Below are 27696 nucleotides of genomic sequence, written 5' to 3' on the forward strand. Positions count from 1 at the left end.
AAGTGTCTGTAATAGATGCTACGTTTGTTATGATGGGTGGTGGTGGCAGCAGTAGTTGTGGTAGAGGAAGAGGTGATGGTGGAAGTTGTAGGAAATCTCTCAGGACCATCACACCACAACTCCACAGGTCCCATTTACACTGCAGTTATGCTCCCAAAGGTGCCATTTGTATTGACTATGACAAGAGTGATGCCACCTGAATTTTCACCCTGCTTCTTTGGTAGAAGTGGCAGTGGTTATTACATTTTGTCAAAATGCAACTCTGACTTGCAAGTTAATGTTAGTAAGTTAATAAGTTAATGTTAATAAGTTAATAAACCAGCTGGCAAGTGAATTCAGAGTTCCCAGAACAGAAAAAAAAAAATTGTTGGAAGCTGCAAGAAAAGACATTCCTCCCTGAACCCTGCAATTCAAGCCAAAATGGTGGCAAAAGAGCTCTTTCTAAAAACTATCTGATAGAGGTCTACCACTTTGACAGCGCCACAACTTAGGTTTTTAAATCAAACCTAAGGTGTGCCTTCAGCATTTCTTTTAAGCACACCCAGCCAAATAATTTTCCTTTTGAAAGTAGAAGGGAGAATGTTGCTTACTAGCTATGTTAAATTTCTCTTGTGTGAACCTTGATTATAGGCAGTCTTCTCGTATTCCACTGAGCACTGGACAGTGGAACACCTACAGGATGTATTGACCATGAATCCCTTAAAAGAGACTTCAGTTTCACAATAGTGGCCAATGGCATTTAGTCATTGAATGGATGTATTCAGCCAAATACGTTTATTGGACCATATTTTAGATTTGACAGGAACCACCTAGATACAAATTGGCCTCAGTCTTAACCAAATTCTAACTGCTTTTGATAATCTAATTCTTTTTTTTTTTTTTTTTAATCGAGACGGAGTCTCGCTCTGTTGCCCAGGCTGGAGTGCAGTGGCCGGATCTCAGCTCACTGCAAGCTCCGCCTCCCGGGTTTACGCCACCTTGCCTGGCTAGTTTTTTTGGTTTTTTTTTTTTGTATTTTTTAGTAGAGACGGGGTTTCACCGTGTTAGCCAGGATGGTCTCGATCTCCTGACCTCGTGATCTGCCCGTCTCGGCCTCCCAAAGTGCTGGGATTACAGGCTTGAGCCACCGCGCCCGGCTGATAATCTAATTCTTATATTATCCAACAACTAAAGGTATCTGATCCCTGGCAGGAAGCCAGCTGCCTCGGGATGGTCGTTAAGGCGCCACCAATAAACCTGTGTACTAAGAAAACACCCAGACAGCTAAGTTTGGCAAGTGCACTTATAAACCACAGGAAAAGTGGCTAATCACTGATTTTACTTCTACCTTTTTAAGTTTGCCCAGAATTTCAAATGTAGAAACTTGTGTTTCTTTTCCATGCTTTGAGGGCTGCCAGGATAATCCATTGGGTCTAATTAGAAAGTCATTTACACAAACAGGAAAAGATTGCAGAAGATTGAATATATGAAAAACAGTTTCATCAGCCTCAAGTTAATTTCTAAGAGTCATTGATAATTTTATTTTTGCCTAGTCTTACATCATTAATTTCTTCCAAATGATTCATTCAACATTGCTCCAAAGCAATAAATAGAAAAACAAAAGAGGGAATTTACTGTGTTGTTAAGAGTATAAGTCTTCTCAGGGGTGTGAATAATATGTATTCAGATTATTCTCATTTTAATCATGGTGTAGGGTAAGCTCTTTGCAAAGATAAATGTCTGTTTTAATCTATTACTTGACTTGTAGACCCTCCATGTTAGTTGAAATGAAGTGAATAAACTTTTTTGTTTTAGCAACATGAAAATTAATGAAAACATTAAGTTCTGTATCTCTACATACATATGTAGTTATCAGTCACCGATGTGAACTTAACTTAGAGTATCACCTTGTTACCTTCTAGTACCCAACATTTTAGATAAATATGTACCTTCCCAGCCAGAGTCATGCCTGCTGTTTGCTCACAGGACATATAACCATGACATGTAAATGAGACAAATGTACTTAAAAATGATTGACTTTATTATGAACAGGAAATGAGTAATGATTACCTATGATGTTTTTGTTTTTGGAGTGGGAAGCAGTAGCCAAATGATGAAAGGATTTTCTCTTGTTTTTTCAATCTCGAGACAAAAAAAAACTATAATCTTGGTCATGTCATTCTTGTTTCATGTTCACTTACTAACTTGAGAAAAGATACTGGTTTCTATGATTGTAAATATTGAGAATCCCCCATTGATTTTATGCCGTAACAACTTTTATTACATTATTTCATTAAATGGGTGAGTTACAGATATGGAATCTACTAGGTATATATTATATGTGCAGGTACTAATGACAACACAGGGCCCAACACATAGTAGGCATTTGGCGGACAGCTCTTTAATGAGTGACTGCATGTTGAGCTTTAGGGTAGAACTTTGAGTTAGGATGGTGCGTAGATACAACATTTTGTTGTCGCTGTCCTTTCTTCCCAGTAATCTCCAGATCTGAGCTCAAAAGCTGTATTCATCATAGCAGCTTTGGAAAAAAATTAAATCTATATAAAATGCAAATTATATGGAAAAATTGTACACAGATTTAAACTTCTAAAATTTTATGTTAAAATATGATTTTTAAGTTCTGGTTTGTTTTCTCCTGTAAGAGCAGATGATTTGACAACACTGGGACCCACTTCCTATGTGGTAGTGATTGGTTAGAACCAGGTGGTAGCCGCCCTGTTTGGTGAAGCCTGGGCGCTCCACTTCCACAGTCCTACACCTGGCCTGCTTCACAGGCATTTGAGACTAACCGGTGTTGTAGATTTTGAACCCTAAGCCAAGGCTATCTGCTAGAATACATTTTCATTCCAGTATGATTCATTCAAATAATATAGTTTATGTTTTTTAAAAAGTCTTCATCTTGGAGTGCTCGTTCTGTTTAATCCTAAGGATTAGAATTCATTTATGATGGTTACAATGTATGACTTTTATGTTCCAAAAGTAAAGCAATACTGAAAATTTGTGAAAACTTAACATTTTAGTATTAACTAATTGAGACATTTGGCTATGGTTGAGCTGTTCTTTCTATTTACGTTTCTTTCCGATACCTCTAGATGCAGTACGTGGTAGGCACTGACAATTTGCTTTTATGCCCTGGAGCTGTCATCACTGTACTGTACATGTTTGGACTGCACTGTCTGCGGCCATGTTGAAGGGTAAAATGAAACCTAATTTAGGATGAGGGTTATATTAACAATTCACTAGTAGGAGATGCTCAGAGTACTTGGAAATAGATTTTTCTTCACTTGAAATAGAAAATTAATGCTATTTTAAATGTGCTTCCTAAAACAGATTAGAACCCCAATAATTCTTTGATTTCTTCCATTGATGGCTTTTGTGAATATCATGGTAAAAGTTTGAACAGTTAAGAGTTAGGGATATTACAGTAGCTAATAATGACTGACTAAGAAGGAAGCCTTATTACTTGGCTTGAGATTTCAGCTATTTAAAAAAACCTCAGTTTACTTAGGAGTAAAAGTTTGATAAAACACAGTATCTCATTTTTTGAATGAATTATTTATTAAACAATCATCATTCAGTGCCTTCTATATTCAGGTACTTTTCTGGGGACATCATAGTGAACAAAGCAGACAAGAATCCCTGTACTTGAGAACTTACATACTGGTGGGGGAAATAATGAACAAGATAAGGCCTATACTATGTTTGTGATAAGTGCTGAAAAGAGATGTGAAACTAGGAAAGGGGTTAGGAGGTACAGTGGTTCCAATGTTAGGTAGGTTTCACTTCAAAGGTGTCATTCAAGTAAAGTCTTGGAGGATTTATGGGAGCAAGGCAAGAACCTATTCCAGGCATAGGGAACAGCAGGTGCCAGCACTCTCAATTAGGTGTGTGCCTGGTGTGTTGCAGGGGTAGTGAGAAGGCCAGTCTTAGTGGGTCAGAGTAGGCAATGGAAGGCCAGATAGATTACATAGTTTTTTATCCATTGTCAGTATTTGGGCTTTTCCTCTGAAATGGGAGCCATTGGAGAGTAATGAGCAGTGTGGAGTGATATGAACTGGCTTACATCTTAAGAGGTGACTCCAGCTGCTGAAAGGGAGGCTGGGTGGAAGGTTGTTGCCATAGAGATGAGTGATAATAATGACTTGGACTAGAGCATTAGTCACACAGGTCATGAGAAGTAGTTGGCTTCTGTGTGTATTTTAAGATAGAGCCAATGGGATTTGCTGATGGGTTGGATAGAGATGTGAGGGAAATAGAAAAGGCAATGATGACTTTTAAGATTTTGGCCTAAACAGAAGAATGGAATTGCCATTTACTAGGGTGAGGAAGAAGGTGAAGTAGGGGAAAAAGACTTGGGGGGGAAGTAGTAGAAACTCAGTTTTGCACATGTTAATTCCAAGATGCCTGTTAGGCATCAAATGGGGAGGCCCAAAAGGTAGCTGGATATGTGTGTCTGGAGTTTAGGAGAAAGGACTAAGATGGAGATACATATTAGGGAATCTCAGCATATAATTTTTTTTTTGTTATTATTATACTTTAAGTTCTAGGGTACATGTGCACAACGTGCAGGTTTGTTACATGTGTAGACATGTGCCATGTTGGTGTGCTGCACCCATTAACTCGTCATTTACATTAGGTATATCTCCTAATGCTATCCCTCTCTCACCCCCTACAATAGGACCCGGTGTGTGATGATCCCCTTCCTGTGTCCAAGTGATCTCATTGTTCAGTTCCCACCTATGAGTGAGAACATGCGGAATTTGGTTTTCTGTTCTTGCGATAGTTTGCTGAGAATGATGGTTTCCAGCTGCATCCATGTCCCTACAAAGGACACGAACTCATCCTTTTTTATGGCTGCATAGTATTCCATGGTGTATATGTGCCACATTTTCTTAATCCAGTCTGTCACTGATGGACATTTGGGTTGATTCTTAGTCTTTGCTATTGTGAATAGTGCTGCAATAAACATACGTGTGCATGTGTCTTTATAGCAGCATGACTTATAATCCTTTGGGTATATCCCCAGTAGTGGGATGGCTGGGTCAAATGGTATTTCTAGTTCTAGATCCTTGAGGAATTGTCACACTGTGTTCCACAATGGTTGAACTAGTTTACAGTCCCACCAACAGTGTAAAAGTGTTCCTATTTCTCCACATCCTCTCCAGCACCTATTGTTTCCTGATTTTTTAATGATTGCCATTCTAACTGATGTGAGATGGTATCTCATTGTGGTTTTGATTTGCATTTCTCTGATGGCGAGTGATGATGAGCATTTTTTCATGTGTCTGTTGGCTATGTGATTGTCTTCTTTTGAGAAGTGTCTGTTCATATCCTTTGCCCACTTTTTGATGGGGTTGTTTGTTTTTTTCTTGTAAATTTGTTTGAGTTCTTTGTAGGTTCTGGATATTAGCCCTTTGTCAGATGAGTAGATTGCAAAAATTTTCTCCCATTCTGTAGGTTGCCTGTTCACTCTGATGGTAGTTTCTTTTGCTGTGCAGAAGCTCTTTAGTTTAATGAGATCCCATTTGTCAATTTTGGTTTTTGTTGCCATTGCTTTTGGTGTTTTAGACATGAAGTCCTTGCCCATACCTATGTCCTGAATGGTATTGCCTAGGTTTTGTTCTAGGGTTTTTATGGTTTTAGGTCTAACATTTAAGTCTCTAATCCATCTTGAATTAATTTTCGTATAAGGAGTAAGGAAAGGATCCAGTTTCAGCTTTCTACTTATGGCTAGCCAATTTTCCCAGCACCATTTATTAAATAGGGAATCCTTTCCCCATTTCTTGTTTTTGTCAGGTTTGTCAAAGATCAGATGGCTGTAGATGTGTGGTATTATTTCTGAGGACTCTGTTCTGTTCCATTGGTCTATATCTCTGTTTTGATACCAGTATCATGCTGCTTTGGCTACTGTACCCTTGTAGTATAGTTTGAAGTCAGGTAGCGTGATGCCTCCAGCTTTGTTCTTTTGGCTTAGGATTGTCTTGGCAATGCAGGGTCTTTTTTGGTTCCATATGAACTTTAAAGCAGTTTTTTCCAATTCTGTGAAGAATAAATATTTTTAAAAAAAACATTTGGATGAGATCACCAAGGACGTGAACACAGACAGGAGAAAAGATCCCTGGGGAACTTTTGCAGTTATAAGTTAGGGAAGTAGCCAGGGAGACTGAGAAGTTACAGTCATAGAGGTCAGAGGAGAACCAGGTGACAGTGGTGTCGTAAAAAACAAGGGAAAAGGACGTTTGTTTCAAGGAGAAGCAGGTGATCAACTTTATCAGATGCTGTTGTTGGACCTTGTGAAATTAGATCTGAGGACAGGCTATTGGATTTGGCATTGGAAGTCATTTCTTATTTCGATAAAGAGGGGTTTTGGTGGAGAGGTGAAAGCGAAAAGTTGATTATAGAGGGCTTAAAGAGAAAATGGAAGGAAAGAATTTGAGATAATAGGTGTAGAGAACTCTTTCAAAGAACTTTGCTGTAAATGGAAGTAAAGAAATGGAGTGGCTACTGGAGGAGGAGGTAGATCTATAGAGTTATTATTCTTACCTCAATTTCCAGTGCAACCAGATGCTTCACTTTATATCCAAAACACTTCATAGACATTTTTCTTTAAAATGAGTGGAAGAAAGTGGTCTGTTGTGTCTTTGGACACTCCAACATTTAGCGGTTGGGGAGATGAGGAAGAATCAGCAAAGGAAAGTGAGGTTAACTTTTGGAGTAAAATAAAAGGAAAGTTTCAGCATGTTATTTGTAGTAGTTCCAGGTACAGCTAGTATTAAAGGAAGGCATTCTTTGACATTTGGGATGAACTAACTTTATAGAGTCACACGGGTCTTTTGAATGCAGGGTGTCTGAACCTTTCTGTGTTCATGTGCCTGTCTAGCTCTAAGAAGAGTAGAACAACGTGGAGCAGTACATTTGCAGCTTTTGCCCATGCTCCCGCACTGATCCCCGCTTTTTTTAAAGAGAGAGCACTTCCCAGGACCCAGCAGAAGTCAGCTTGAGAAATGCTGCTTTCTGGGTCGCAGTGCCTTAACAGTTCTTTGGGGGCACGGGTCAGATCAGTAAGTCAGGAAGCACAAGATTTTGACAAAGAGAACTTTCTTCAAATAAGTTGTTGGTGGTTTGTATTTTTCCCCTCCAAAATTCCTCACTGACAGATTAACTGAGATTCTCAGGAAATTGTCCATTACACAAATGGAGAGTGGCCTCATTCTTAATGATAGTTTAAGTGTTAGTCTTTCATTTCTTTTCAAATAGAAGATGCTCTTTTCAAACTATAGTAAGATTCCTGTTACCTAGCAGCTTACCAACCAGAAGACCATAAATGACATTTTGGGTTTCACCTAGTACAAATCATCAGGATGTTGAGACCAGGTTCCCTATGAAGAGGAAATTGGGCTGTCTTGACCAAGGAATGGTGACCCAGAGCCTCGCCTTACAGACCTGAAAGGAAACCCTCAGTAGTAAAACTCTGTAGAATGTCAAAATCAGAAAGAACTCTGAATATAACTGAGTTGAAGTTTTTCACTTTTACCTACAAAGACATTGAAACCCAGAAAGCCAGTGATTTCCAAATCCAGAAACTATCTAATCTATCAACAGAGAGTTGAGGCTCAAACCGATTTCTCTGAGTCTCAGAATCGTCTTGAAATTTGTCGGTAAGATTTGTGCCAGTAGCTTCCCTGAGCAAGCCTTGTTTCACCCTGATAACCTGCTTTCCAAAGCCTCCTGCAGTTAGAGGCATGTCTCTTAACAGAGCCAGATTTAGAATCCTTCTTCATGGTAAGTCTTCAGGGGGAGTCAAGATAGCCCTTAATTTGGAGTGCAGAGGCTTTCATTCACATTTTTCCACTTCCTCTCGGACCATAAGCAAACCACATTACCATTCTGAGTCTCATTTGTTGTTCTTTTTTTAATCTGAAAAAAAAAATAGGTGTACTATACATCTTTCTGTCTGACATGGTATTTTGAGGAGATCTCATTGTTTTAGAAGCGCTATGGAAACTAAAGCATTATGCAAATATAGGGACTTATTGTGAAGATTTCACAAGGAACTAGTTTCTGCATCCTGCAAAGACACAATTGCATTCAGAGCAAGATCCATGTGTTTCATTCTTCTGTTCCCCCATAATAACTAGCAGAATAAATATTTGTTAAATAATGGAGCACTTTTATCACCTGTAGCAAGAGGGAATATTCATGATAATTCTCCACATGAGTGGTGGAATAACAGGTGCTGTGGAGCTTGTCATGTTTATGTGAGTATCTTCACAGGGCTTTTAACCTAAAAATAGGAGGGAACTCTTGTCTGATGTTGCCTCTGACTGAAGTATGGTGTCAGTGAGCCTGGTGATAGTAAGAACCAAAGTGGCCTTGAGGCTGGTACAACGTGCTGTTCTCATCAGACAGCATTTTAATCTTATTTTAAGGCTGCTTAAACATGATATGTATATGTGAGAACAATAGAACTTTTTGCCCTCACATATCCCTGTTTCAGTGCTAACAGTGAAATTTACCCAAATGTCATCTTTGTGTTTCATCCACGTTTGCTAGTGATCTTTAATGGCATCCTTCTTTTCAATGTGGAGAATGAGGTATGAGTGACACATAGTAAGATGAATAACATATGGCATTCCTTTCTCATTCTGTTGATATTTCTGATTGGTTGGTTGAACTTGGAAATTATATCTTCAGAATTGCTCTGGCCTATTTAATACTTTAAGACAATGAGAAAATAGAAGTAAATACTTTTTTTTGATTCATTAACAATGTATATACAAGCTAAATGAAGTCAGCATCAGAGATTGTCCAAACTCTGAAAGGATGCTCTAGAGACCGTCTAACCCAGTCTTCATTTTCCATTGCCCAGCGTCACACAGGCTTAGTAAGTGGGCATCCAGATCTTTTCACCTATAGTTAATGGATTTTTATTCTATAAAATATACACATTATTCCAGACTATATTAAGAAGGTTCATGTGAAACTGTCAGCTAGTTGAGTACATCTGCTTTCAGGATGAAGTCTGAAGACCAAATTCTATTTTTAGAGCAGTTAACTACATTCCAAGGTTTAATGCTGCACACAAAGAATGCCTAGAATATACTTATTCACAAATTTGTGTCTCTTTGAAAGACAGCTCTTAGGCCGGGCGCGGTGGCTCAAGCCTGTAATCCCAGCACTTTGGGAGGCCGAGACGGGCGGATCACGAGGTCAGGAGATCGAGACCATCCTGGCTAACACGGTGAAACCCCGTCTCTACTAAAAAATACAAAAAAAAAAAAAAAAAAACTAGCCGGGCGAGGTGGTGGGCGCCTGTAGTCCCAGCTACTCGGGAGGCTGAGGCAGGAGAATAGCGTGAACCCAGGAGGCGGAGCTTGCAGTGAGCTGAGATCCGGCCACTGCACTCCAGCCCGGGCGACAGAGCGAGACTCCGTCTCAAAAAAAAAAAAAAAGAAAGACAGCTCTTAAAAACCAATGGGCAGGGAACTTCTGGGAAAAGGATGGGGGGTAGGTGGCAGTATCTCCTGATTCAACTCATTAAGACAGAAAAAAATTTAAAAGCCCACAGTAGAAACAAGGCAATAAAATCCAACCAGACACACTTCCCCAGCCCTTCTCTTGCCTTTCTCTCTGGACTTAGTCATTTAAGGTATATCACATTTGTGGCACTAAAAGAAAGCTGAGGGCAGTGGCTCATGCCTATAATCAGCATTTCGGGAGGCCGAGGCGGGGCGGATCATGAGGTCAGGAGATCGAGACCATCCTGGCTAACATGGTAAAACCCCGTCTCTACTAAAAATACAAAAAAAAAGCAACAAAAAAAACATTAGCCAGGTGTGGTGGCATGCGCCTGTAGTCCTAGCTACTCAGGGGACTGAGGCAGGAGAATCTCTTGAACCTGGCAGACAGAGGTTGCAGTGAGCCAAGATCGAGCCACTGCACTCCAGCCTAGGTGACAGAGCAAGATTCCATCTCAAGAAAAAAGAAAAAAAAAAAAATGCTGAGGGTGACTATTGTCATGTCAGGCAAGAATTCACAATGCAAGGATATAAGGTAATACCCAGTTCACAGTACAGTCTCACAGTACCATATTTACATAGCCCAAGTAGTGATGAATACAGAAGAGAAGCTTTACTTGTTGTTAAATGGATTTTTATTCTATAAACGATACACAATATTCCAGATTATATTAAAGTTCATGTGACATCGTTAGTGAATGAAAAAATTAGATGTTTTCTATTACTCAGCAATTTAAAAAATAAGTAAGAATTAATGGGAGAAGGGAAAGTGGTAGAATAAAAGGATCTGTTTCTTCAAAAGTACACGGTAACAGCAAATTGAGCTGAACACACTTGTGTCTCAGGAGGCTAGAGTTTTTCCAGGAAGGAAAATGCCCATGCAAACAAGTTTACCCTAGTGTTTTTCACGTTCCTCCTGGTGTTGGATTTGTCAGAATGTTATTAATGCAGCATAACACAACAAACGTACAAGACTCAGGACCCCCATTTGACTACTGTTTAAGTTGCTCATGCCTCCAATGGTCTCTGTCTGGAAGCAGACTTTTTAAATTAAGTCATGTGTAGTTTTCTTAGAAACCATACAAGAGCAGTTTCTAAGGTGGTCTTAAAAGATCTTAACATTGAGTATGAATGATAGGAAATTTCAGCTATTACTTAGATTGTGATTAGGTTATCAGGTAATTATATACTTTCTGTATTACTTTTAATTTTCTTACTTTAGAATCTTTGAGCTAAATTTTTTAATCCAGTGTATTTGATTTTATAAAAAGATATAGCCCTAATAATATTGGCTTTGAACAGTCAGTTTAATTTATAAGTTGATAGTTTTTCAAGCAGTGTTAACCTCAAGAATCTGTCTGTGCTTCTCTGAGAATTAGCAACAAAGCGGCAAATTATAACTACACGGCCAGTGGATCCCATTGGTGTGGAGCTGTTTGCATCTGAGAATCTAGAGCTCCATCTCTATTCTAACAGCACCATCACTTGGAAGGTGGAAAATTTTAGTTAGTATTTAAAAAAAATCTAAGTTTGTTTTGTTTTGTTTTGAGACGGAGTCTTGCTCTGTCACCCAGGCTGGAGTGCAGTGGCGTGCAAGCTGGGCTCACTGCAAGCTCCGCTTCCCAGGTTCATGCCATTCTCCAGCCTCAGCCTCCCATGTAGCTGGGACTACAGGTGCCCACCACCATGTCTGGCTAATTTTTTTTGTATTTTTAGTCGAGACAGGGTTTCACTATGTTAGCCAGGATGATCTCAAACTCCTGACCTTGTGATCCTCCTGCCTTGGCCTCCCAAAGTGCTGAGATTGGAGTCATGAGCTACCACACCTGGCCTTTTTTTTTTTTTTTTTTTTTTTTTTTTGAGAGAGAGTACTGGAGTGCAGTGGCACAATCTTGGCTCACTGCAACCTCTGACTCCTGGGGTCAAGTGATTCTCCTGCCTCAGCCTCCCGAGTAGCTGAGATTACAGGCATGCGCCACCATACCCAGCTAATTTTTTTTTTTTTTTTAATTTTTAGTAGAGATGGGGTTTTGCCCTGTTGGCCAGGCTGGTCTCGAACTCCTGACCTCAGAAGATCCGCCTGCCTCAGCCTCCCAAAGTGCTTGGATTACAGGCGTGAACCACCCGCACCCAGCCAAAAAAAATCTAAGATTAATCTTTACTATGGCAAACTAGTGTGACTGACTTTTCAACCAAACAGATTGGTCATATCAGTTAAAACACTTAAAATTGTTTCCTTTTTTTCTTTTTTTTTTGCCTGAGCACAGGGGACTTTATTCATGGCATACAACAGGGTGAGGCTCCCTAGAACACTCCCTCTTCAGGGTGTCTGCGTGGACATTGTATGGAGGGGAGATTCTCAGCAAGGTAGGGCACTGAGTGTGGACAGGGACTTCCAGCAGCTGAGGGTCTCTCTCTTCCTCTCATGATGTCGCTGGGGCTGGTGGTCCAGGGATCTTACTCCTTGGAGGCCATGTGGGCCATGAGGTCCACCACCATATTGCAGTAGCCAAATTCATTGTCATACCAGGAAATGAGCCTGACAGAGTGGTTGTTGAGGGCATTGCCAGCCCCAGCATAGAAGATGGAAGAGTGGGTGTCACTGTTAAAGTTGAAGGAGACAATCTGGTGCTCAGTGTAGTCCAGGATGCCTTTGAGGGGCCCTCTGACACCTGCTTCACCACCTTCTTGATATCCTCATATTTGGCAGGTTTCTCCAGATGGTAGGTCAGGTCCACAACTGACACGTTGGCGACGGGGACATGGAAAACCATGCCAGTGAGCTTCCTGTTCATCTCGGGGATGACCTTGCCCACAGCCTTAGCAGTGCCAGTAGATGCAGGGATGATGTTCTGGAGAACCCCACAGCCATCATGCCACTGTTTCCCTTGGGGCCATCCACAGTCTTCTGGGTGGCAGTGATGGCATGGACTGTGGTCATGAATCCTTCCATGATGCCTAAGTTGCCATAGATAGCTTTGGCCAGGGGTGCTAAGCAGTTGGTGGTACAGGAGGCACTGCTGACGGTCTTGAGACTGTTGTCGTACTTCTCATGGTTCATGCCTATATGAACATGGGGGCCTCAGCAGAGGGGGCAGAGATGATGACCCTTTTGGCTCCCTGCTGCAAGTGAGTCCCAGCCTTCTCCGTGGTCGTGAAGGTACTGGTGGACTCCACAGTGTACTCAGCATCAGCATTGCCCCATTTTATTTTGGTGGGATCTCACTCCTGAAAGATGGTGATGGGATTTCCATTGATGACAAGCTTCCCATTCTCAGCCTTGATGGTGCCGTGGGATATGCCATGGGTGGAACCGTACTGGAACATGTAGACTATGTAGTTGAGGTCAAGGGAGAGGTCATTGTTGGCAAGAACATCTACTTTACTGGAGTTAAAAGCTGCCCTAGTGACCAGTGCCCGATACTGCCAAATCCTTTTACTGTGGCCTTCACCTTCACCAGGGATGTGGCTAGCACTGCACTAGAAGATGCGGCTGTCTCTTGAATGGGAGGAGCAGAGAGCCTTAAGATTCTGCATGTTTACATAAACATAGCCCTAGAATGGTCTGTTTCACTCATTTACCCCCTCAGCATTTCCAGAGTGGTGTGCTTCTATGTGAAACACACGGTCAGGTACAGGGAAACTGAGATGTATGTAACACAAGCTTCTGCCCATAACTGACTTTCAATTACAGAAACCTAAAAACTCAAAACCAAGACTGGATGAGAAGTGCTCATATGGGTGCTATAGGAGCTAGAAGAGCTTCTAAGTTGAGTGGGGTGCCTGGTCAAGGTTTCCCTTGAGAAAGAGCCAGAGAAGGGTGTTAGAGACATGGCATCCAGCGAGGAGTGGAGGGAGATGACCCAAAATGGATGTCTGCTGCTTTTTCATGTATCATTTTAATGTGTTATTTCCCATTATTCCAAATTCCTATAAAAGTGCATTGCTATTTAAATCTTGTAAAGGTACCTTGTTAAGTTCTTCTGCTTGTGGGATACTCTAGAGTCTACACAGTCCTTACCCATTTGCTCAATGTAAAATAGTTTATTGCATTTTTTGTGCCGACATCCTGGTTTGTTGTAGAAAGTGGTCTGTTTTTAGGCTAAAGAGAAATTTAAACTCACTTCTCTCAAAAAGAACTCTGGAGATAAGTTCATACAAAACATTATCTTCAACAGCTCCCACTGCTTATATGATTTGATGCCCCACTGAGTCGCCACGGGAAGCTTCAAACACATCTTGGCTCACACTTTTTCAGACCAAGGTTACTTGTCTTCGCTTCCCAAGGTTTCAGTACTTAGGAAAAGCTCGTTTAGAGAAACAAGTAGAGAGGATTGCCTGAAGTTTATGCAGCCCCTCTTTCTTCTTAGAAATTCCAGACATTTATCTATCCTTGGATTAAGCCAGATCACCAAAATGAGGAATTCTTGACTGACCTCATCCTGACCCCTCATGAAACAGAGTGAAGTGCTTACTGTCTTCTGCCAGAGCCTCCAGCCCCAGCCTCCTCTGAGTGATGTTGTAACACTCAGCCTACAAAACTCCCTGTTGTATAGATGATGTCTTCACTCGGTCGCTAAACACAGGGCCCTCTTTACAAAGACCTATAGGAGAAATGACTCCTTGGTCTCAGTGCCAGGAACAATTGTTCTCATCCAAGCAATGAGTTTGCTGTGATCCTTATGCTACATGAACCACCAACCTGATCTCTGTTGCTAGGAAACTGAAAGACAGGGCAGCAGGCTTGCCTCTGGCACGGGTACCAAACTTCTCAGCTTAGATTTCTTTGTTAGCCCCACTTCCGTCTTTCCCTTATTTTGTAAGCTCTTGTTTTTCTTCTCATTTCCTCTCCTATTTTAGGCTATTGAATTACCTGAGTTTTTGTAAGCTACTGAAATTCTTTAAGGAATAAATTTGGGGTATAAACATGAATTAAGTATCCTTAGTTACTCTGTTTAGAGGACAAAACATATACAATTACTAGTTTTCACATAACAACTATACTCAATAGAGCTGGCATTAAAACTGCTACTCTTGTGAATATGACTAAACTATACATTCTGTGTCAGGGGTCTTGACTAACTTGGTCACCTCTGTATCTCAGTTGCTAGTGCTGTGCTTGGCATGTAGCAGATGCTCAGTAAATATTTCCTCAGCGATTTGAACAAACGATCTTTCAGTAACTAAAGTTTACCAGTGGTACAGTCTGTGGATGCTCAGAAGCAAAGTGAAGGCCTAATGCTCTGGTGTTTCCTCTACCGTTTTTGGACACGGGTGGGGGTGTAGGACACTGCTGAACCCCCTGATGCTCTCCTGTCTCTGTCTTTCTGCAGACTCACATTTCAAGACTCCCTCCCGGTGCGGTGGCAGGACAGTCCGTGGCAATCGAAGGTGGGGTGTGCCGCCTGGAGAGCCCAGTGAACTGACCCTTCAGGCTGAGCGTGAAGCGTCTGAGAGGCATTTCAGATCCTGAGCTTTTTGGGATTTTTAACTGAAGTTGGCTGTTTTATCTTTCTTGTTTTATAATTCCTATTGCAACCTCGTGCACTGCTCGAGACACAAGTGCTGCTGTAGTTAGCGCTTAGTGACACGCGGGCCTTTGGCGGGTGAGCGGGACTATGTGTGTGTGCACGCGCGTGTGTGTGCGCACATGTGTGCGTGTGTGTATGTGTGGAGTGTGTGTGTTTGCTTCTCCCTGGATGAAGTAGAAACTCCTCATTGTGTGACCAGGAATGGTTAAATCATCTTTACAAAATGTGTGCTTTAACTGTTTACAAGTAAAACCTAAAGTTGCAGGAAACATTTTTTATTTCGTAAAGAGGTACCAGCTGTCGCTGATGTAATGTGTCAGAACTGAAGAGTAAATCTACTTGTTTAAATGACTTGACAGTGGTAGTGCTTCATTTAATAACAGTGATAAGTAATAAAGGGTTTTTATTTGTTAACCAGTTTAAGTGGATCCTGTGGTAACTTAAACTGTTGTTCTCATCCCTTATACGGGGCATTTTTCTTTAACAAAGAATGGTTTCAGTGAAACAATCTAGCAGAGAATTAATGTCAGAACCTTTTTAAATAATAGTCTGATTGATACAGTTTGTACTTCTTTCATCAAGCTTTTCTAAGCTTAAATATTGCATAGCTTCGAGCTGTATGGACTATATTATGAAAGAATATGTAAAGAGAACATACAGTAATGCACAGTCCTTAATTTGTGTATAATGGAATGTTATTTGCAATATAACACTGTAAATAAGAAAGCAAAGTTTATGGGAAAATTCAATATAATCTTTGTTTTTGTTTAAATATATTTTTAAGATAAAGGCACAAAAATAAATGAAGTGTATTACTGGGTATAGTATGTGACTCCTCTTCTCAGACTAATAAATTATCTTTTGAATCCTTGATTGGACAGTTGTTATTTATTTTGTTTATAAAATGTTCTCCCGGAAATCATACCATTATTCATCTTGCTGTTATTCTAATTGTTCCAAGGCCAGTCTTAAGCAGTTAAAGAAGACACTGGCAAGATGAAAGTTGAACTTAGTACATGACTGAATGGTCAATATGGAGGTCCCAAAATTTCTGTTGCAATTTGATAAAAATAACAAAGAGAAGGAATAAGAACACTTTGCTTTGAAAAATTGTAGTGGCAGCTAAAAGCTCGATAGTTTCAGTTGATAAATTACTTCTAAATGTTATATTCAGGGATTCTGGAGCCATGTAAGAAAACCAAGACTTTCCTTTTGATTTTTTTTTTTATTTGTTTTTTATGTAAGAAGTGGTTATCAAGAAGATACTAAAGATAGACTCACTAAAGGGGAGGAAGTTCCCTGCACCATGTAATCATGGCTCTGGGCGGTAACTGATAAAGCCCAGATAAAATTATACACTTGACATCAATGTATGGCCAAATTATAAAGGAAAGACAACCAAAATGGAGTGGGTGTAAATATGAATAATTTGAGAGTTGCCTATTTGTATTCCTGGTACAGGCAATTACATTTGTCTTGCTGTGCTCTCATAGACAGGTTGGTGCCATGGTATCTGTTTCTCATTCTTAATCAGGCTGAGAACTTAGTGAGAGATGGGCTGGCTGGTGGGGAGCCTTTGGCTTCAAAAGCTTTCGAAGACCTGTTACCTGTTGGCAGAGATTTTTCAGGAACTGGATTGGATCACATAAAACTATCAGGACACTTTGGAGTCTGAAAATCGTCTGACCAATTTCACCAGGAATGCCACTTCTTTCATCTCCTTTTGCCTTTTCTCCATTTATATTTAAAAGTCTGAGTTTGTTAAGGACCCCTTTTATTAAGAGTTTAAAAACTGGCCAGTATAAAAGAGTATAGCCTCTCCAAGAACAGTTTGTCAAGACTTTACTCTCCAATTTTCTAAATTTTTTTAAAGGAATATTGTGAAACCAAGAGGGGGAACATAGTGATATTCAGAATCTTGGAGGCAAAAATGTAAGAGGTAATATAAGTTCCTTCCTTATCAGATCAGATATTAAAGATCAGCTACTGGAACCAGAGAATACTGAGAGATGTAAAGTCAACTTCATTTCACACTAAAGTAGAAAAGGTAGAAATAGATAGGGAAATAACCTCATTCTCTAGTCTGGCTTATGTCACCAAGAACCTGAAGCTGTGTATTAAGTTGCCCACTTTTAACATGGATACTTTTAACTGTGGGCCTATATTTGATTTCTTTGTAAGGTCTGAGTGCTGGATATCTGGTTCTCTTGAGTACAATTAAGCCTAGTCTGGATTCCTCAAGGTGGTCACTGACCTAGCTCTGGGTTTGGAAACAGGGGCATCTCCAGGGCTTGGGGAGGAGGCAAGAGCATGTGGTTTTGCTTAAGGCACCTGGAGCGCCTGTGCTGATTGGGCTGTCTTGTCAGCTCTGCCACTGCTTTCTCTGCCTTCAGTATGTCTGCCTATGGCAGGCCCTTTCTTACCTTCTAATTACCGCTTCTGAATGTGAACTTGATGTGGAGAAAGGAAAACACTTATACTCTGCTGGTGGTGATGTAAATTATGTCAGCCACTGTGGAAAGCAGCCTGGAGATTTCTCGAAGAACTTAAAATGGAAATACCATTCAACCCAACAATCCCATTGCTAGGTATATACCTAAAGAAATGTAAGTCATTCTGCTGTAAAGACAGTGCATGCATATGTTCATTGCAGCACTATTCACAATAGCAAAGACATGGAATCAACCTAGATGTCCATCAGCAGTGAACTAGGTAAAGAAAATGTGGTACGTATACACCATGGAATACTATACAACCATAAAAAAGAACGAAATCAGCTGGGCACGTTGGCCCACGCCTGTAATCCCAGCACTTTGGGAGGCCAAGGCGGGCGGATCACCTGAGATCAGGAGTTTGAGACCAGCCTGGCCAACATGGTGAAACCCCATCTCTACTAAAAAATACAAAAACTAAGCTGGGCGTGGTGGTGGGTGCCTGTAGTCCCAGCTAACTGGGAGGCTGAGGCAAGAGAATCACTTGAACCTGGGAGGCAGAGATTGCAGTGAGCCAAGATCATGCCATTGCACTCTAGCCTAGGTGACTGAGAGAAACTCCATCTCCAAAAACAAAAAAAAAAGAATGAAATCATGTCCTCTATGGCAACATGAATGGAGCTGGAGGCCATTATCCCAAGCAGAGAATCAAATACTGCATATTCTCACTTACAGGTGGGAGCTAAACTAAACACTGAGTTCACGTGGACTCAAGGAAGGGAACAATCGACACCAACGCCTACTTGAGGGTGGAGGGTGAGAAGAGGGTAAGAATTGAAAAACCACCTGTCAGATCCTATGCTGATTAACTGGGTGATAAAATTATCTGTAAACCAAACCCCCACAACACTCTACCCATGTAACAAACCTGCACACGTATACCCTGAACCTGAAATAGAAGTTGGAAAGACAGAAAATTAATGTGAAATTGAATTTGGATATCAGTATCTGTTAGAAGTTTTCACAAAGTGTGTATAAATAAGTCCTAGATGCTAGTCTGAGGGGCTTGTCTGTGAGCAAAGTGAATGAATTTTGGTTTATGGATATGAGGACATCTCTCGACGCTACTCAAAAGCCTTTTTTGCATAATTTCCAGTTTTCTGCCACATTTGAGAGTGGTAATATTGCATACCAGTGACCTGCAGACGAGTGAGGTCCCTCTGTTTTAACACTGGATGGAAGGAGGGAAGAAGGAAGGGAGGGAGTGAAGAACAGAAGATTTAGAAAAGAGCATCATTCTTGAATCTTGAGATTGTATTAATAATTGTGGGATCTTTTATTTTTTGACTTGGCCATTTTTATTACAAAGGTAGTCTGTGCTTATTAGGAAAAAAATTAGAAAATAGATAAGGAAAATTTTAAAAATTTAAATTTTAAATAAAAATTTAGCTCATAATCCTACTTCCCTGGAGGCAACCCTTAATAAACACCCTACAGATAGATTCTTTTTATGCATGAATTTTCTATGTATTTTTAACACACAAAAAAGGGCGCTATATTGAACTCCCAATGGGGTTCTATAGCCTGCAGTTTTCATTTAATAATATCACAAAAAGATGACCAGACCTACAAGTTTACACAATCCCTCATTTACTGCTTCCCCATACAATGCTGGCTCAGCCTAGTGATGCCCAGTATATATATTTGTATCCTTAAACTTTTGGGGAAATCTATTACAGTGCTGAGCAGAATAACCGATGTCTGTATTTTCAGGCTACAGGTGCATACAACAAGCACTGTGGTAAGGTGTCAGCCAATGAAAGCCAGCCCGGAAGGCATCCTAGAGCAGGCCATGGTCATTGCTCTTGGACCTCACTGTTTCAGTATCCCCTACACAACTTCGACAGCCCTTTTCCAGAATGATGGAAAGCTGTTCTGTCTCTGGGTGCTGCAGGCCACAGATGCCAGGGAATCAGTACTCCCTAGAAGTTGGTGTGTAAATTGGCCAGCTCCTTGCTCCTTGGGTGCAATAATACCAAATATGTGTTTTGCAGTTTTTGACAGAGTTCCCCCAGGAATTAAGCTTCAGTTCCCCCTCTGGTAGTTGACTTAGTACACCTTGCGTTGGCTTTCTTCCCTTTTCTGGTTCCTTCTCGACTCTTGTACCTGGGTTTACTGAAATCATCTCCTAAATGAACTACTTGGAGTCAACTCCTTATCTCAGGGTTGCTTCTGGAGGACTTCAAACTGAAACACACTCCACTCCACATGTATCTTGGCCACTAGGGTTTTTAGGCCCTCCACTGAGGGTGGACTCACCAGTCTGTTTATGCCCCTCACTGGGGCTCTCTTCCTGACATCTGCTCCTGCTCAACCGTTTTCATCCGTAACATCGGAAGTACATTCTCCAAGTGATAAGGCTGGTTTGGCCACAAAAGTTTGTGAAGAGTTTGCAACTAAGTCAGTGTTAACAGGCACCAGACTGCTGGAGACAGACAAACACTTTTAAGGATATGGTGAAGTAAACAGAAGCTAAAGAGCAACAGTTCTTCAAGGACTGGTGGATGCCTTCAAGGAAATGACCTGGAATTGAGTTAACAGTAGTTGGAAGAAGCTTTGTCCAAAGGCGTTTCATGACTTTAAGAAATTCGGAGAGGCCAGAATAGTGTCCTGTGTCACGAACACATTTTCACGACATGCATGCCATGGCAGCCTCACACAACACCCATTTCCAAAAGGGCATCTCTCAAGTCTGGCTGTTCATAACATAATTTCATGGTAAATTTTTAAAAATGTCTTCCAAAATGTTTCTTAAAACTAAATGTTTAAGTAAGGCACACCAGCTTTGTTCTGACGTAAATCCTATAAACGCTCAACACTGGGAGTCCCCTCTGGCTGCAAAGCCCAGTCTTCCTGTTCACCTTAAGGTTACAGTGGCTGGTGGAGGACCTTCAGAGGGAACAGAGGTAGAAGCCACTCCCTGTCCCAGGAACACTGGCCCAAGGCAAGGCTGAGCCCAGCAGCAATGAAACCCTGCGTTTATGATTAATGCATATGATTACTTTGTCTTCCTTTATATTCTAAACCTTTCCCAGAAGCTGATTAACCAGGGGAAAGAGGTATGAGTAGGTAAATGTAGTGGGCTATAGTGGGAGTGAGTGGGAGTTTGGAAACATAAAGTTAATAATATGACATTAATATTTGTTCTGGGGCCTTAAGAATTCTTAAGGAACACACCACCCTTCCCCAGCACTTAATTTGCATTCAAGTCCGCAAGGTATTGGCCAGATGTCTATGATCAGAAACTCACAGGCTGACCAAATTGACCAGGCAATCTTTTTTTTTCCCCCCCTATGCTTCTGTCTCTAAAGTGGCCACAGGAAGGATTAAATCTAAAACTGGCAAGGGCTTCCCTCCAAGGCGGCACACTCAGCTTCCAGAAGACCATCAGCCAAGCCCAAGGTGGTTCATTATGACCAGTTGTGGAAAGCTGGGAGGGAAAGTGAGTTCAGTGGTTTCTCCTTTACATGGTGCAGTTGCTGAAGCCCTGAAACCACAGTGGCAATGCCAGAAAAACTTTGTGGGTGGGAGTTTCTTTGCCTTGAATTGCCATGGGGATTTCTTTGATTGTCAACAGAATGTCAGAAGCCTGACAGAAAAAAATTCAAAACAATTCCTTTAACCTCTACTGTTGCTATTGTGATGGAGATCCAAAGAGTTACTCCTAAAATGATCTTTCCTGGCATCAGAAAATCCAGTAATGCTTACGAGGTAGAGGACATCTTCTAATATATTAAGAAAAACTTGTGTTCTTTTCCATGTACAAGTAGTAAGATTTTATTATTTCCGCCCCGGTTCTTCCCCCAAACCTGTTAACTAGCAGTCTTTCCCATCTGGTAAATGGTAGCTCCATCCTTCTGGGCACTCAGGCCAAAACTCTAGGGGTCATCTGTTTCATGTTCTATGGCTGAACAACAAATCACCCCAAGCCTTAGTGGCTTAAACAACAACTGTTTTATTTACCCACAATTCTGCAAATTGAGCTTGACATAACTTAGTGGTTTTTCTGCTGCTCTTGCTGATAGTCACTAGTGTGCTGCATTTAGCTGGAAGGTGAGCTACGGGATAGGCCGAGCTGGGATGCTGGATGGCTGAGTGTCCTTCTTACTCCATGCAGGCTCAGAGCCTCTCTACAGCATCTTTCCACACCATGTCCCCAAAAGACAAGGCAGCTCAAGCTTCCCAGGAGCAGAAAAGCAGAAACTACCAGGCCTTCTACAGGTTTAGGTCCATAATGGCCCAGCATCACTTTTGCCACATTTATTGCTTATGTTAAATCACCTGGTTCAGCCCAGATTCAAGAGGGAGGGACAGCCTAAGGACATTTGTAGCAGAGGCTAGATTCATTGGGAGCTGCCACCTGACATCCTTGAATTTTTACTTTCCTTCTGATTCCACAACCAATCCATTCACAAATCCTGTTGGTTTTCCTTTAAAGTGTATGCTGAATCTAACTGCTCCTTGCCACCTCCACTGCTACAATCAGGTTGTCTTTTACCTGAGTTATTACAATAGGTTCTGCACTGGCATTGCTGCTTCCCCTCTTGTCCTGACAGTCACCTGTTCAATGGCAGCCAAAAGGAGTAAGATCATGGCAACTGTCTGCTCAAAACCTTCCAGTACACCTTGTCCCAGAGTTCCTACAAGGCCCTAGGATCTGAACCTTCTTGTTCTCTGACCCCATACTAGTTCTCTGGCCTCCTTGCTGTTCTTTGAGCAGCCCACACACCCTCCCATCTCAGAAGCATTGCACATGTTTGTACCCCCTGCTTGGCCAGCACTTTCCAGATGGCTTCACATGGGCTTGCTCTTCCCTCATCTCCTTCAGCTCTGCTGGAATGTTACCTTCTGGCAAGATCATCCCTGAGCACCCTCCTAACCACACCCCCTCCAGCACTGTACATTCCTTTTTTGCTTTATTTTTCTGTCACTTTTCACTTTCCACAAATATATGGACACTTAATTTTCAACAATTATGGTATAGCAAAGCAGTAGGGAAAGTGTATTTTTAAATGTTCCTGGAGCAAGCAGATATACAAGTGAAAAAAATGTGAATTGTATCTCATGCCATACACAGGAATGAATTACAGGTAAACTGTAAATCTAAATATAAAAGACAAAACACATTTATTTATTATTTATTTTTGAGACAAGTTCTCCCTCTGTTGCCCAGGCTGGAGCACAGTGGCACGATCATGGCTCACCACAGCCTCAACTTCCCAGGCTCGGGCAATCCTCCCACATCAGTCTCCCAACTAGCTGGGACTACAGGTGTACACCATGACACCCAGTTAATTTTTTATATTTTGTAGAGACAGGGTCTTGCCATGTTGCCCAGGTTGGTCTTGAACTCCTAGGCTCAAGCAATCCTCCCACCTTGGCCTCCTAAAGTGCTAGGATTACAGGTGTGAGCCACTGCGCCTGGCCAAAACAAACTTTTAGAAGATAATTTGAGGATGTTCTACATCTGGGAGAAGCACGAGAAGCTTCAGACTCCCACTTCCCAGAGTCTTTGGAAAATGTTCTAAGAGCATAAAACAGATTAAGAAATATGTATTCAAGAAAAAATTACTGAAACTGGCTAAAAACAGCTAGTTTGTGGCATTTAGGCTATGACCCACTCCCCGCCCCACAACTTCCAGCTCATATCAATAGAAGATTCACTCAGGTTGAGTGTGGCCAGGAAGACTGGCGCTGCTTCTCCTTTCAGCTCCCAACCAAGTCCTACTGTATCTCACCAGGAGGAGCAGGCTGCGGGCATTTCTCATCCCCTCCAACTCCAAGTTGAAGAGGCTGGATCCTGGTGTGCGCATCTGAGAGGCTGGCGGCTACTTTCCTGTAGCCATCACTTATTCATAGGCAGAGACTCTACCCCAGGAAAGAAGTTTCTTTTCCCAAGAAAACTGAGGTCCCAATCACCCTTGCCCCCAACATGTATAAATCAGAGATTTCATTCTGGGATGGGCAAACAAAGAAGACCAGAGGCTACCGCCCTGCCCAGCACCCAGATTAATGGCTTAGCGAGTTTGCTGAGGGAGAGGCAGACTATAGGAAAAGAGCACTGATGCTCTCTCCAAAGAAACTGAATGTATCTAAAACAGTGTGAAGTGCAAGCATAAGGGTGCTCCTGGTATTAAGAACAACAATCTAAACAATATGCTAGCTAGTTCACCAGAAAGAAGCAAAAAAGAGTAAGAAGAGTCCTGTGGCATCAGAATAAACCTTAAAACTTTCCTTAACAGTCTTCTCAAGATGGCCAAATAGGAACAGCTCCAGTCTGCAGCTCCCAGTGAGATCAACACAGAAGGCGGGTGATTTCTGCATTTCCATCTGAGGTTCCCGGCTCATCTCACTGGGACTGGTTAGACAGTGGGTGTGGCCCATGGAGGGCGAACAGAAGCAGGGTGGCACATTGCCTCACCTGGGAAGCGCAAAGTGTCAGAGAATTCCCTTCCCTAGCCAAGGGAAGCCTTGAGGGACTGTGCCGCCAGGGGATAGTGCATTCTGGCCCAGATACTATGCTTTTCCCACAGTCTTTGCAACCCGCAGACCAGGAGATTCCCTTGGGTGCCTACACCACAAGGGCCCTGGGTTTCAAGCACAAAACTGAGCGGCCATTTGGGCAGACACCAAGCTAGCTGCAGGAGTTTTTTTTCACACCCAGTGGTGCCTGGAACACCAGCGAGAGAGAACCATTCACTCTCCTGGAAAAGGGGTTGAAGTCAGGGAGCCAAGTGGTCTAGCTCAGGGGATCCCACCCCCATGGAGCCCAGCAAGCTAAGACCCACTGGCTTGAAATTCTCGCTGCCAGCACAGCAGTCTAAAGTCGACCTGGGATGCTTGAGCTTGGAGTGGGGAGGGGCATCCACCATTGCTGAGGCTTCAGTAGGCGGTTTTCCCCTCATGGTGTAAACAAAGCCACCGGGAAGTTCAAACTGGGCAGAGTCCAAGGCAGCTCAGCAAAGCCTCTGTGGCCAAACTGTCTCTCTAGATTCCTCCTCTCTGGGCAGGGCATCTCTGAAAGAAAGGCAGGCTTTATCAAAATAGCCTAGCTAAGTCACAAACAAATGAGCAAGGAAACAGCAATAAAAACAAGACCCAGAAAGGGAAGAGAGGAAGTAGTAACCAGAGTTGCTACAAAATGTTACCTAAAATGTCTACTTCTAAAAAAATTACAAGATAGCAAAAGAAACAGGTACAGTGACTCAGTCTCTCTGACGTACATCTGTCTCTCTTTCTCTCTCTCACATGCACATACATGCTCACACACACAAAGTTGTCAACAGAAACTTCCTCAGAGAGGGACCAAATGTCAGATTTTATAAAGAGTTTAGCCATTATAAATATGCTCAAAGAATTTTAAAAAATGCTTAAAGAAGTACACTATGAAGACAATATCTCATCAATTATAGAATAGCAATAAAGAGATAGACATAAAAATAGAACCAAATGGTAATTCTGGTGTCAAGAAGTACAACTGAACTAAAAAAAATTATTGAAGGGGCTCAACAGGAAATTTTTTACTGCCAGAATAAAGAATAAGCAAATTTGATAGATTGATAGGGATTATACAATCTGGAGAACAGTGAGAAAATAAAATGAAGAATAAAGAGTCTCAAGGAACTGTGGAACACCTGTAAATAAACTAACGTGCATAATGAAAGTACTAGAAGAAGAAAAGAAAGAGAAAGGAGAGGAAAAAGTATTTGAAGAAATAGCAGCTGAAAAATCCCCAAATTTGCTGGAAAACACACTCAGGAAGCTCAATAAACTCAAGTAGGAAGCACAAAGAGATCCATTATTGTCTATTTAACACATCATGGAAAAGATACTGAAGTTCAAAGACAAGCAGAAAATTTTGAAAGCAGCAAGAGGAAAATGTCATTAATAAGAGAACCCCAATAAAATGAACAACTGACTTTGTGTAAGAAATCATGGCAGTCAGAAGGCAATGGAGCAACATATTCAAAGTGCTGAAATAAACAGCAATCAACCAAGAATTTTATATCCTAAAAGACTGTCTTTCAAAAATGAAGAAAAAAATCAAGACATATCCAGAAAAAAAAAAAAAAAAAAAAAAAACCTGAAAGAATTTGCTGCTATCAGACCTGCCTTACCATAAATACTAAAGGAAATTGTGAGGCTGAAAGCAAGTAAACCCAGATGGAAATGGAGTCCATAGGAAAGAAACAATAAGCACTGATAATTGCAATTATGAAAGACAGTATATATATTTTTCTTTCTTCTCTTAAATAATTTTATAAAGCAAGTGTATAAAATACTACATGTATCATTGTATTGTTGGGCCATAATAGACGGAAAGGTAATATACTTGACAACAACCACATAAAGGAGATGGGTGGAAGCAGAGTTTTACTGGAGTGAGGAAACGATACTAGATGATAACTTGAACACATGGAAACAAATAAAGAGAGCTAGAAATGATAAATAAGAAAGTACATATAACAAATGCTACAAATATATACTTACTCTTCTTTATCTCACTTTCTTTAATAGACAAAAATTACATTAAGTAATAATTACGATGATGTATTATTAGGTTTGTGGCATCTATAGATGTAATATGTGTGACGATGATAGCACAGAAAGGAAGAATGGGTAGTAGAGCTATATAAGAGTAACATTTGTGTTTTTGTGTTTCTTGATGGAATTAAGTTAGTATAAATCTGAAGTAAATGCTGATGAATTCTGATGTATATGGTAAGCCCTAGAGCAACCACTGAGAAAATACAAACTAAATAAGTTTTAAAAAACCATTAATAAAATTAAAATGTTACACTAGAGATACTGACAATGCAAAATAAAGCAGTAAAGTAGGAACAGAGGAAACAAATAGACATGAGACATATAGAAAACAATTAAATGGCAATATAAATCTAACTATATCAATAACAACATTAGGTATTAGGGTTCTCCAGAAAAAAAGAACCAATAGCATATACATACATATATATATATATAATTACATGTGTGTGTCTACCTATATAACATTATATAGTTTTATAAAATAAGTTATATATATATATATAAAACAAGAATTCGGCTCAAGTGAATATAAAAGCAAATAAAAATCTGTAGAGTGAGCCAGCAGACTTGAGACTCAGGAGAGCCCTGGATACAGTTCTAGTCTGAAGATTAGCAGCCAGAGACCCAGGAAAACCAATTAGTGCCGATGACGTCTGAAGGTGATCTGCTGGAGAATTCCTTCTTGCTTAGGGAGACCAGTCTTTTTATTCATTCAGGTTGTCAGTTCACTGAATGAGGCACCCACAGAACAGGGCAATCTGCTTTACTCAGTGTTCACAGATTTAAATGCTAATTTCATATTAAAGCACCCTCCAAGTTGACACATAAAATTAACCATCACAGATGTGAGTGGATTAAGCAAATCCAGTCAAAAGCTGAGAGGGTATCAGACGTGACTGAAAAAACAAGATGCAATTCCATGCTCTCTGCAGAAGATATACTTTATATTCAAATATGTAAATTAGTTGAATGTAAAATGATGGAAGAAGATGTATCATTGCAGACAGTAATCACATGAAAGATGTAATGGCTAAACTAATGCCAGACAAAATAGATTTTAAAACGAAATATATTACTAGAAATAAAAAGGGCATACAATATAATGATAAAAGGATCAATTCATTAGGAATTTATAAATATTATAAACATATATGCACCTGACAGCAGAATCCCAAAATACACAACTGACATGATTGAGGGGAAAAACAGACAATTCAACAGTAATAGTCAGAGACTTAAATATTTCACTTTAAATATTGGATAGAATAATGAGACATAGATCAACAAGGAAATATAAGACTTGAACAACACTGTACACAAAGCAGACCTAATAGACATCAATAGAACCCAACAACAGCAGAATAAACATTCTTCTCAAGTGCACATGGCACATTCACCAGAATAGACTGTATGTTAGGCTATACGACAAGCCTTAATACATTTAAAAGGATTGAAATCATACAATATATGTCCCCTGATCACAATAGAATAAAATTAAAAATTAGCAACAGAAAGATTTGGGAAATTCATGAACTTGTGAAAATTTAACAGCACACTACTAAATAACCAATAGGTCTAAGACAAAAGCAGAGGAAAATAAGAAAATAT

The 27696-nt window shown here is 40.7% G+C and overlaps 1 protein-coding gene and 1 pseudogene across 4 annotated transcripts in view; one reads left to right on the forward strand and one right to left on the reverse strand.

Annotated features, from left to right (window-relative positions):
• The window catches only part of TASP1 (taspase 1), a 318398-nt gene that overhangs the window by 232591 nt on the left and 58111 nt on the right, over nucleotides 1-27696 (forward strand). For 2 of the 4 annotated variants that reach the window (XM_023217841.1, XM_023217843.1), the window contains one exon: nucleotides 14852-15924. The exons of 1 other annotated variant lie outside the window; for it this stretch is intronic. In XM_023217841.1, the coding sequence (XP_023073609.1) occupies nucleotides 14852-14944 (93 nt within the window). In that variant the 3' untranslated portion in view covers nucleotides 14945-15924. Of the gene's footprint in view, nucleotides 1-3092; nucleotides 4509-14851; nucleotides 15925-27696 lie in introns of those variants that run through there. One more of the 4 variants, XM_023217840.1, reaches the window with a different exon arrangement.
• LOC111546438 lies at nucleotides 11976-13543 on the reverse strand (annotated as a pseudogene).

This window comes from Piliocolobus tephrosceles, chromosome 20, assembly GCF_002776525.5.
Source record: "Piliocolobus tephrosceles isolate RC106 chromosome 20, ASM277652v3, whole genome shotgun sequence".
Lineage (NCBI taxonomy): Eukaryota > Metazoa > Chordata > Mammalia > Primates > Cercopithecidae > Piliocolobus > Piliocolobus tephrosceles.